This window comes from Poecile atricapillus, unplaced genomic scaffold (assembly GCF_030490865.1).
Source record: "Poecile atricapillus isolate bPoeAtr1 unplaced genomic scaffold, bPoeAtr1.hap1 scaffold_186, whole genome shotgun sequence".
Classification (NCBI taxonomy): Eukaryota; Metazoa; Chordata; class Aves; order Passeriformes; family Paridae; genus Poecile; species Poecile atricapillus.
The window spans coordinates 13,536-25,872 of record NW_026709023.1 but is presented as its reverse complement, the minus strand read 5'-3'; the positions used below and the strand labels follow the sequence as shown (position 1 = coordinate 25,872).

General features: G+C 60.3%; 1 protein-coding gene across 1 annotated transcript in view; it reads left to right on the top strand.

Moving 5' to 3' along the window:
• Nucleotides 1-12,337, top strand: part of LOC131574237 (ubiquitin-like modifier-activating enzyme 1) — a 48,426-nt gene that overhangs the window by 28,932 nt on the left and 7,157 nt on the right. Inside the window, exons 15-19 of the mRNA XM_058828662.1 lie at nt 937-1,102; nt 2,773-2,969; nt 4,420-4,484; nt 7,504-7,699; nt 10,910-10,984. Of these exons, the coding sequence (XP_058684645.1) occupies nt 937-1,102; nt 2,773-2,969; nt 4,420-4,484; nt 7,504-7,699; nt 10,910-10,984 (699 nt within the window). The remainder of the gene's footprint in view (nt 1-936; nt 1,103-2,772; nt 2,970-4,419; nt 4,485-7,503; nt 7,700-10,909; nt 10,985-12,337) is intronic.

The window sequence follows — 12,337 nt, the reverse complement described above, 5'->3', positions numbered from 1 at the left end:
CCATGGGTGTGTCACTGGGTGTGTCCCAGGGTGTGTCCCATGGGCGTGTCCCATGGGTGTGTCACTGGGCGTGTCCCTTGGGTGTATCCCATGGGTGTGTCCCATGGGTGTGTCCCATGGGTGTGTCCCATGGGTGTGTCCCGTGGGTGTGTCACTGGGTGTGTCCCATGGGTGTGTCCCTGGGTGTGTCCCATGGGTGTGTCACTGGGTGTGTCACTGGGTGTGTCACTGGGTGTGTCCCATGGGTGTATCCCATGGGTGTGTCCCAGGGTGTATCCCATGGGTGTGTCACTGGGTGTGTCCCATGGGTGTGTCACTGGGTGTGTCCCATGGGTGTGTCACTGGGTGTGTCCCATGGGTGTGTCACTGGGTGTGTCCCATGGGTGTGTCACTGGGTGTATCCCATGGGTGTGTCCCTGGGCATGTCCCATGGGTGTGTCACTGTGTCACTGGGTGTGTCCCATGGGTGTGTCACTGGGTGTGTCCCATGGGTGTGTCCCATGGCCGTGTCCCGTGGGTGTGTCCCCGGGCGTGTCCCTTGGGTGTCTCCCCTGGGTGTGTCCCCGGGCGTGTCCCAGGGCGTGTCCCTGGGTGTGTCCCATGGGTGTCTCCCATGGGCGTGTCCCGTGGGTGTGTCCCAGGGCGTGTCCCTGGGTGTGTCCTATGGGTGTATCCCACGGGTGTGTCACATGGCCGTGTCCCTTGGGCGTGTCCCTTGGGTGTCTCCCATGGGTGTGTCCCTGGGCGTGTCCCTTGGGCGTGTCCCTGGGTGTGTCCCTGGGGTGTGTCCCATGGCTGTGTCCCATGGCCGTGTCCCATGGCTGTGTCCTGTGGGTGTGTCCCCGGGCGTGTCCCTGGGCGTGTCCCCATCCCATCCCCTCCCATCCCATCCCATCCCATCCCATCCCATCCCATCCCCCCCTCCCCCATTTGCAGAAGCTGAAGTCGGAGCGCGCGGCGGCGGCGGCGCGGGAGATGAACCCGGCGCTGCGCGTGTGCAGCCGCACCGACCGCGTGGGGCCGGACACCGAGCGCGTCTACGACGACGACTTCTTCGAGGGGCTGGACGGCGTCGCCAACGCGCTGGACAACGTGGACGCTCGTGAGTGTGGGGCTGCCCCATAGCCCGGGGGCTGCCCCATGGCTGAGAGTGCCCCACAGCTCCTCTGCCCCATAGCCCTGGGTGTGCCCCATAGCTCCTCTGCCCCATAGCTCCTGTGCCCCATGGCTGAGAGTGCCCCATAGCCCTGGGGCTGCCCCATAGCTCTGGGTGTGCCCCATTGCTGAGAGTGCCCCATAGCCCTGGGTGTGCCCCATAGCTCCTCTGCCCCATAGCTCCTCTGCCCCATGACTGAGAGTGCCCCATAGCCCTGGGGCTGCCCCATGGCTGAGAATGCCCCATGGCTGAGAGTGCCCCATAGCCCTGGGGCTGCCCCATAGCTCTGGGTGTGCCCCATAGCCCTGGGTGTGCACCATAGCTCCTCTGCCCCATAGCTGAGAGTGCCCCATAGCCCTGGGTGTGCCCCATAGCCCTGGGTGTGCCCCATAGCCCTGGGGCTGCCCCATGGCTGAGAATGCCCCACAACTCCTCTGCCCCATAGCTCCTGTGCCCCATGGCTGAGAGTGCCCCATAGCTCTGGGGCTGCCCTATAGCTCCTGTGCCCTATAGCCCTGGGTGTGCCCCATAGCCCTGGGGCTGCCCCATAGCTCCTGTGCCCCATAGCTGAGAGTGCCCCATAGCTCTGGGTGTGCCCCATAGCCCTGGGGCTGCCCCATAGCTGTGGGTGTGCCCCATAGCCCTGGGTGTGCCCCCCACCCCCTGGGCTGCCCCCTAAGTGCCCCCCACCCCCGGGCAGGGCTGTACATGGACCGGCACCACGCTTACTGTAGGATCCCCTATATCCCTGTAGGATCCCCCATATTCCTGTAGGATCCCCTATATCCCTTTAGGGTCCCCTGGGGCTGCCCCACACCCCTGGGGCTACCCCATAAGTGCCCCCCACCCTCTGGGGCTGCCCCCTAAGTGCCCCCCACCCCCGGGCAGGGCTGTACATGGACCAGCACTGTGGTTACTGTAGGATCCCCTATATCCCCTGGGGCTGCCCCACAGCCCCTGGGGCTGCCCCACAGCCCCCAGGCTGCCCCCTAAGTGCCCCCCACCCCCGGGCAGGGCTGTACATGGACCGGCGCTGCATTTACTGTAGGATCCCCTATATCCCCTGGGGCTGCCCCACAGCCCCCAGGCTGCCCCCTAAGTGCCCCCCACACCCCTGGGGCTGCCCCCTAAGTGCCCCCCACCCCGGGCAGGGCTGTACATGGACCGGCACCATGGTTCCTGTAGGATCCCCTGTAGGGTGCCCTGGGGCTGCCCCACAGCCCCCAGGCTGCCCCATAAGTGCCCCCCACAGCCCTGGGGTTGCCCCACAAGTGCCCCCCACCCCCGGGCAGGGCTGTACATGGACCGGCACCGTGGTTACTGTAGGATCCCCTATATCCCTATAGGATTCCTTATATCCCTGTAGGGGTCCCTGGGGCTGCCCCACACCCCTGGGGCTGCCCCATAAGTGCCCCCCACCCCCCCGGGCTGCCCCCTAAGTGCCCCCCACCCCGGGCAGGGCTGTACATGGACCGGCACCGTGGTTACTGTAGGATCCCCTATATCCCCTGGGTGTGCCCCACACCCCCTGGGGCTGCCCCACAGCCCCCAGGCTGCCCCATAAGTGCCCCCCACAGCCCTGGGGCTGCCCCCTAAGTGCCCCCCACCCCGGGCAGGGCTGTACATGGACCGGCGCTGCGTTTATTACCGGAAGCCGCTGCTGGAGTCGGGCACGTTGGGCACCAAGGGCAACGTGCAGGTGGTGATCCCGTTCCTGAGCGAGTCCTACAGCTCCAGCCAGGACCCCCCCGAGAAGGCCATTCCCATCTGCACCCTCAAGAACTTCCCCAACGCCATCGAGCACACGCTGCAGGTGAGTCCAGGTGTGCTCAGGTGTGCCCAGGTGTGCCCCAGGTGTGCCCAGGTGTGCCCAGGTGTGTCCCCAGGTGAGTCCAGGCGTGTTCAGGTGTGTGCAGGTGAGTCCAGGTGTGTCCAGGTGTGTCCAGGGGTGCCCAGGTGTGTCCCCAGGTGAGTCCAGGTGTGTTCAGGTGTGCCCAGGTGTGCTCAGGTGTGCCCAGGTGTGTCCCCAGGTGAGTCCAGGGGTGCCCAGGTGAGGGTGATCCCGTTCCTGAGCGAGTCCTACAGCTCCAGCCAGGACCCCCCCGAGAAGGCCATTCCCATCTGCACCCTCAAGAACTTCCCCAACGCCATCGAGCACACGCTGCAGGTGAGTCCAGGGGTGTACAGGTGTGTTCAGGTGAGTCCAGGTGTGTCCCCAGGTGAGTCCAGGGCTGCCCAGGTGTGTGCAGGTGTGTTCAGGTGTGTCCCCAGGTGTGCCCAGGTGTGTCCCCAGGTGAGTCCAGGTGTGTTCAGGTGAGTCCAGGTGTGCCCAGGTGTGTCCCCAGGTGAGTCCAGGGCTGCCCAGGTGAGTCCAGGTGTGTTCAGGTGTGTCCAGGGGTGCCCAGGGGTGCCCATGTGTCCCCAGGTGAGTCCAGGTGTGCGCAGGTGAGTCCAGGGGTGCCCAGGTGTGTCCCCAGGTGAGTTCAGGCGTGCCCAGGTGTCCCCAGGTGAGTCTAGGTGTCCCCAGCTGTGCTCAGGTGTCCCCAGCTGTGCCCAGGTGTGCCCAGGTGTGTCCCCAGGTGAGTCCAGGTGTGCACAGGTGAGTTCAGGTGAGTCCAGGGGTGCCCAGGTGTCTCCAGGTGAGTCCAGGTGTCCCCAGGTGAGTCCAGGTGTGTTCAGGTGAGTCCAGGTGTGCCCAGATGTGTCTCCAGGTGAGTCCAGGTGTCCCCAGGTGTGCCCAGGTGTCCCCAGGTAAGTCCAGCTGTGCCCAGGTGTGCCCAGGTGTGTCCCCAGGTGAGTCCAGGTGTCCCCAGGTGAGTTCAGGTGTGCCCAGGTGAGCACAGATGAGTGCAGGTGTGTCCCCAGGTGTGCCCAGGTGTCCCCAGGTATCCCCAGCTGTGCCCAGGTGTGTCCAGGAACACCTGGCAGCTGATGGGGCACCGGTTTTGTGTGGCTGGAGCGAGCCCAGGTGGTTTTGGGTGAGGTTTGAGGGGTCCTGGGGAGCGCAGGGGTCGCGTTTTGGGGCGTCCCAGACTCCAGGTTTGCTCTTTTGGGGGGTCCTGGACACCAGAATCCTCATTGGGGGGGGCTGTGGGCAGCAGGTTCTGGTTTGGGGGGGTCTGGGTTGGGATTTGGGGGGTCCTGGACACCAGAATCCTCATTTTGGGGGGTTGTGGGCAGCAGGTTCTGGTTTGGGGGGGTCCTGGGCCCGTTTTGGGGTGTCCCTGGGGCCGGGACCCCGCGGTGACGCCCCCGTTCCGCAGTGGGCGCGTGACGAGTTCGAGGGGCTCTTCAAGCAGCCGGCCGAGAACGTCAACCAGTACCTGATGTGAGTGGGGGGCACCCCAAAACCCAGAGAACCCCCCCAGATCCCAGAGAACCCCCCCAAAGCCCAGAGACCCCCCCAAATCCCAGAGAACCCCCCCAAATCCCAGAGAACCCCCCCAAACCCAGAGAACCCCCCCAAAACCCAGAGAACCCCCCCAGATCCCAGAGAACCCCCCCAAATCCCAGAGAACCCCCCCAAAACCCAGAGAACCCCCCCCAAACCCAGAGAACCCCCCCAGATCCCAGGGAACCCCCCCAAAGCCCAGAGAACTCCCCCAGATCCCAGAGAACCCCCCCAAAACCCAGAGAACCCCCCCAAATCCCAGAGAACCCCCCCAAAGCCCAGAGAACCCCCCCCCAAATCCCAGAGAAACCCCCCAAAGCCCAGAGAACTCCCCCAAATCCCAGAGAACCCCCTCAAATCCCACGGGACACCCCAAAGCCCAGAGAACCCCCCCAAAGCCCAGAGAACCCCCCCCAAATCCCAGAGAACCCCCCCAAAACCCAGAGAACCCCCCCAAAGCCCAGAGAACCCCCCCAAATCCCAGAGAACCCCCTCAAATCCCACGGGACACCCCAAAGCCCAGAGAACCCCCCCAAAGCCCAGAGAACCCCCCCCAAATCCCAGAGAACCCCCCCAAAGCCCAGAGAACCCCCCCAAAGCCCAGAGAACCCCCCCAAATCCCAGAGAACCCCCTCAAATCCCAGGGAACCCCCCCAAATCCCAGAGAACCCCCCCCCAAATCCCACGGGACTCTCTGAGGGACCCCCATAACCCCCCCAGGGACCCCCATAACCCCCCCTGTACCCCTTTTTTCCCCAGGGACCCCCATAACCCCCCCAGGGATCCCCATAACCCCCCCATAACCCCGAATCCCCCAGGGACCCCAAGTTCCTGGAGCGGACGCTGCGCCCCCTGTACCCCCCCAGGGACCCCCATAACCCCCCTGAACCCCATTTCCCCCCAGGGACCCCCATAACCCCCCCAGGGACCCCCATAACCCCCCCAGGGACCCCCATAACCCCCCCAGGGACCCCCCATAACCCCCCCAGGGACCCCCATAACCCCCCCAGGGACCCCCATAACCCCCCCTGAACCCCCCCATAACCCCCCCTGAACCCCGATTTCCCCCCAGGGACCCCAAGTTCCTGGAGCGGACGCTGCACCCCCTGTACCCCGATAACCCCCCTGTACCCCCATAACCCCTGCACCCCTCTAACCCCCCAGGGACCCCCATAACCCCCCCTGAACCCCCCATAACCCCCCCAGGGACCCCAAGTTCGTGGAGCGGACGCTGCACCCCCTGTACCCCCCCAGGGACCTGCATAACCCCCCAGGGACCCCCATAACCCCCCCATTTCCCCCCAGGGACCCCCATAACCCCCCCTGAACCCCGAATTCCCCCCAGGGACCCCCATAACCCCCCAGGGACCCCGATTTCCCCCCCTGAACCCCATTTCCCCCCAGGGACCCCCATAACCCCCCCAGGGACCCCCTGAACCCCCCCAGGGACCCCCATAACCCCCCCTGAACCCCGATTTCCCCCCAGGGACCCCAAGTTCCTGGAGCGGACGCTGCGCCCCCATAACCCCCCCAGGGACCCCCATAACCCCCCCAGGGACCCCCATAACCCCCCCAGGGACCCCCATAACCCCTCCAGGGACCCCCATAACCCCCCCAGGGACCCCCATAACCCCTCCAGGGACCCCCATAACCCCCCCAGGGACCCCCATAACCCCCCCTGTACCCCCCTTTCCCCCAGGGACCCCCATAACCCCCCCATTTCCCCCCAGGGACCCCCATAACCCCCCCTGAACCCCATTTTTCCCCAGGGACCCCCTGAACTCCCCCTGAACCCCGATTTCCCCCCAGGGACCCCCATAACCCCCCCAGGGACCCCGATTTCCCCCCCTGAACCCCAATTCCCCCCAGGGACCCCAAGTTCCTGGAGCGGACGCTGCACCCCCTGTACCCCCATAACCCCTGCACCCCTCTAAGCCCCCAGGGACCCCCATAACCTCCCCAGGGACCCCCATAACCCCCCCTGAACCCCCCCAGGGACCCCCATAACCCCCCCTGTACCCCCATAACCCCCCCTGAACCCCGAATTCCCCCCAGGGACCCCCATAACCCCCCCCTGTACCCCATTTCCCCCCAGGGACCCCAAGTTCCTGGAGCGGACGCTGCGCCCCCTGAACCCCCTGTACCCCCCCCAGGGACCCCCATTTCCCCCCCAGGGACCCCCCTGAACCCCAAATTCCCCCCAGGGACCCCCATAACCCCCCCAGGGACCCCCTGAACCCCCCCAGGGACCCCCTGAACCCCCCCATAACCCCCCCTGAACCCCATTTTCCCCCAGGGACCCCAAGTTCCTGGAGCGGACGCTGCACCCCCTGTACCCCCATAACCCCCCCATTTCCCCCCAGGGACCCCCATAACCCCCCCTGAACCCCATTTCCCCCCAGGGACCCCAAGTTCCTGGAGCGGACGCTGCACCCCCTGTACCCCCCCAGGGACCCCCATAACCCCTCCAGGGACCCCCATAACCCCTCCAGGGACCCCCATAACCCCCCCTGACCCCCCCATAACCCCCCCTGAACCCTGATTTCCCCCCAGGGACCCCCATAACCCCCCCTTTCCCCCCAGGGACCCCAAGTTCCTGGAGCGGACGCTGCGCCCCCTGTACCCCCCCAGGGACCCCCATAACCCCCCCAGGGACCCCCCTGAACCCCATTTTCCCCCAGGGACCCCAAGTTCCTGGAGCGGACGCTGCACCCCCATAACCCCCCCAGGGACCCCCATAACCCCCCCAATCCCCCCAGGGACTCCCATAACCCCCCCTGTACCCCCATAACCCCCCCTGAACCCCATTTCCCCCCAGGGACCCCAAGTTCCTGGAGCGGACGCTGCACCCCCATAACCCCCCCAGGGACCCCCATAACCCCCCCAGGGACCCCGATAACCCCCCCTGAACCCCGATTTCCCCCAGGGACCCCCCTGAACCCCGATTTCCCCCCAGGGACCCCAAGTTCCTGGAGCGGACGCTGCGCCTGGCGGGGACGCAGCCCCTGGAGGTTCTCGAGGCCGTCCAGCGCAGCCTGGTCAGCGACCGGCCCCGAGCCTGGCCCGACTGCGTGGCCTGGGCCTGCCGGCACTGGCACCGCCAGTACAGCAACAACATCCGCCAGCTGCTGCACAACTTCCCCCCGGGACAGGTGGGAAACCTTTAATTAACTCATTAACATCGTTAATTACACTGTCAGCCCCCATTGATCACCTTATTAACCCTATATAGTTTATGTAACAACCTATTGCTTTCATTAACCCCAACCTGATTAACCCCAACATCCTCCAGCTGCTGCACAACTTCCCCCCGGGACAGGTGGGAAAACCTTAATTAACTCATTAACATCGTTAATTACAGTGTCAGCCCCCATTAACTACCTTATTAACTCTAAATAGTTCATTTAGTTCCTCATTGCCTCGTTTACCCCAACCTAATTAACCCAAACATCTGCCAGCTGCTGCACAACTTCCCCCCAGGACAGGTGAGAGACCCTTAATTAACTCATTAGCCTCGTTAATTACAGCGTCAGCCATGATTGGTTACCTTATTAACCTTAAATAGTTCATTTAACCACCCATTGCCTCGTTAACCCCAACCTGATTAACCCCAGCATCCGCCAGCTGCTGCACAACTTCCCCCCAGGACAGGTGGGAGGCCCTTAATTAACTCATTAACCTCGTTAATTACAGTGTCAGCCGTGATTGGTTACCTTATTAACCCTAAATAGTTCATCTAGTTCCTTATTGCCTTGTTTACTCCAACGTCATTAACCCCCAACATCCTCCAGCTGCTGCACAACTTCCCCCCAGGACAGGTTAATTACCCCTTAATTACCTCGTTAGCCTCGTTAATTACAGTGTCAGCCATGATTTGTTACCTTATTAACCTTAAATAGTTCATTTAGTTCCTCATTGCTTTGTTTACCCCAATCTCGTTAACCCCCAACATCCGCCAGCTGCTGCACAACTTCCCCCCGGGACAGGTTAATTACCGCTTAATTACCTCGTTAGCCTCGTTAATTACAGTGTCAGCCATGATTGGTTACCTTATTAACCTTAAATAGTTCATTTAGTTCCTTATTGCCTCGTTAACCCCAACCTGATTAACCCCAACATCCTCCAGCTGCTGCACAACTTCCCCCTGGGACAGGTGGGAGACTCTTAATTAACTCATTAACATCGTTAATTACAGTGTCAGCCGTGATTGGTTACCTTATTAACCTTAAATAGTTCATTTAACCACCCATTGCCTCGTTAACCCCAACCTGATTAACCCAAACATCCTCCAGCTGCTGCACAACTTCCCCCCGGGACAGGTTAATTACCCCTTAATTACCTCATTAGCCTCGTTAATTACAGTGTCAGACCCCATTGATCACCTTATTAACCTTAAATAGTTCATCTAGTTCCTTATTGCCTCATTTACTCCAACGTCATTAACCCCAACATCCCCCAGCTGCTGCACAACTTCCCCCCGGGACAGGTTAATTACCGCTTAATTACCTCGTTAGCCTCGTTAATTACAGTGTCAGCTTGGGTTAGTTACCTTATTAACCCTAAATAGTTCATCTAGTTCCTTATTGCCTTGTTTACTCCAAGATCATTAACCCCAACATCCTCCAGCTGCTGCACAACTTCCCCCCGGGACAGGTTAATTACCCCTTAATTACCTCGTTAGCCTCGTTAATTACAGTGTCAGCCATGATTGGTTACCTTATTAACCCTAAATAGTTCATTTAGTTCCTCATTGCCTCGTTAACCCCAACCTTGTTACCCCCAACCTCGTTACCCCCAGCCAGCTGCTGCACAACTTCCCCCCGGGACAGGTTAATTACCTTAATTACCTCGTTAGCCTTGTTAATTACACTGTCAGCTTGGGTTAGTTACCTTATTAACTCTAAATAGTTCATTTAACCACCCATTGCCTCATTAACCCCAACCTGATTAACCCAGATATCCTCCAGCTGCTGCACAACTTCCCCCCGGGACAGGTGGGAAACCCTTAATTAACTCATTAACCTCGTTAATGACACTGTCAGCCCTGATTGGTTACCTTATTGAGCCTAAATAGTTCATTTAACCACCCATTGCCTCGTTTACCCCAACCTAATTAACCCCCAACATCCTCCAGCTGCTGCACAACTTCCCCCTGGGACAGGTTAATTACCCCTTAATTACTTAATTAGCTTCGTTAATTACAGTGTCAGCCCCCATTAATCAGCTTATTAACCTTAAATAGTTCATTTGGCCCCCCATTAACTCGTTAACCCCAACCTAATTAACCCCCAACATCCTCCAGCTGCTGCACAACTTCCCCCCGGGACAGGTGGGAAACCCTTAATTAACTCATTAACCTCGTTAATTACACTGTCAGCCCCCATTGATCACCTTACTAATCCTAAATAGTTCATTTAGTTCCTCATTGCCTCGTTAACCCCAACCTCATTAACCCCCAACATCCTCCAGCTGCTGCACAACTTCCCCCCGGGACAGGTGGGAGACCCTTAATTAACTCATTAACCTCGTTAATTACAGTGTCAGCCATGATTGGTTACCTTATTAACCTTAAATAGTTCATTTGGCCCCCCATTATCTCGTTAACCCCAACCTAATTAACCCCCAACATCCGCCAGCTGCTGCACAACTTCCCCCCGGGACAGGTGGGAGCTGCTAATTACCTCGTTAGCCTCGTTAATTACACTGACAGCTTTGGTTAGTTATCTTATTAACCCTAAATAGTTCATTTGGCCCCCCATTAACTCGTTAACCCCAACCTAATTAACCCAAACATCCTCCAGCTGCTGCACAACTTCCCCCTGGGACAGGTTAATTACCCCTTAATTACTTAATTAGCTTCGTTAATTACAGTGTCAGCCCCCATTAATCAGCTTATTAACCTTAAATAGTTCATTTAGTTCCCCATTAACTCGTTAACCCCAAGCTCGTTAACCCCCAACATCCTCCAGCTGCTGCACAACTGCCCCCGGGACAGGTTAATTACCCCTTAATTACCTCATTAGCCTGGTTAGTTAGGTTAATTAGCCCAAATTAATTACCCCATTAACCCCCAATAGCTCATTTACCCCAACATCCAGCAGGACAGGTGGGCACACCTTCATTAACCTTAATTAACCCTGATTAATTACCTCGTTAACACTCAGTACCTTGTTAAGTCCGTTAATTACCTCGTTTACCTGAATCTTAATTACCTCAACATCTGCCAAGGACAGGTGAGAACCCCTTGATTGCTTCATTAATATTAATAATTATCTTGTTAATTGTCAGCTCGTTAACAGTAATAATTAGCTGATTAATTGCCGTTAATTAGCTCGTTAACGCTGATGGTTTTGCCCCCACAGAAAACGAACTCGGGGACCCTGTTCTGGTCGGGGCCCAAGCGCTGCCCCCACCCCCTCGTCTTCGACCCCGACAACGTGAGTGGGGTCACCTGGGGTGGCACCTGGCACCTGGGGGTGGCACCTGTGGCACCTGGGGGTGGCACCTGTGTCACCTGTGTGTCACCTGTGTGTGTCACCTGTGTCATCTGTGTCACCTGTCACCTGTGTCACCTGTGTCACCTGGGGCTGGGAATGTCACCTGTGTCACCTGTGTCACCTGTGTGTCACCTGTGTGTGTCACCTGTGTCATCTGTGTCACCTGTCACCTGTGTCACCTGTGTCACCTGTGTCACCTGGGGCTGGGAATGTCACCTGTGTCACCTGTGTCACCTGTGTGTCACCTGTCACCTGTGTCACCTGTCTGTGTCACCTGGGTCACCTGGGTCACCTGTGTCACCTGTGTGTCACCTGTGTCACCTGTCACCTGTGTCACCTGTGTCACCTGTGTGTCACCTGTGTCACCTGGGGGTGGCACCTGGGGGTGGCACCTGGCACCTGTCACCTGTCACCTGTGTGTCACCTGTGTCACCTGTCACCTGTCACCTGTGTCACCTGGGGGGGTCACCTGGGGGTGGCACCTGTCACCTGTGTCACCTGTGTGTCACCTGTGTCACCTGAGGGTGTCACCTGTGTCACCTGGGGGGGTCACCTGTCACCTGTGTCACCTGGGGGGGCTGGGGGTGTCACCTGTGTCACCTGTGTGTGTCACCTGTGTGTCACCTGTGTCACCTGTGCCACCTGTGTCACCTGTGTGTCACCTGTGTCACCTGGGTCACCTGGGTCACCTGGGGGGGTCACCTGTGTCACCTGGGGCTGGGAATGTCACCTGTGTCACCTGTGTGTCCCCTGTGTCACCTGTGTGTGTCACCTGTCACCTGTGTCCCCTGTGTGTCCCCTGTGTCACCTGTGTGTCACCTGGGTCACCTGTGTCACCTGGGGGTGTCACCTGTGTCACCTGGGGGGGCTGAGGATGGCACCTGGGGGGGTTGGGGGTGTCACCTGTGCTCCCTCTACCCCTATGGGTGCCCCCCAGGCACCCCCAGATGCCCCCAGGTGCCCCCAGGCACCCCCCAGGTGCTCCCCAGGTGTCCCCCCAGCCCCATGGGTGCCCCCTAAGTGCCCTCCTCACCCCACGGGTGCCCCCCAGGAGCCCCCCAGGTGCCCCCAGGCTCCCCCCCCTCACCTCAGGTGCCCCCCAGGTCTCCCCCTGCCCCCCCTGCCCCACGGGTGCCCCCCAGGTACCCCCAGGTGCCCCCCAGGTGCCCCCCCTCACCCCAGGTGTCCCCCCAGGTGCCCCCCTCACCCCATGGGTGCTCCCCCTGCCCCATGGGTGCCCCCCAGGTGCCCCCCAGGTGCTCCCCCCTCACCCCAGGAGCCCCCCCTGCCCCA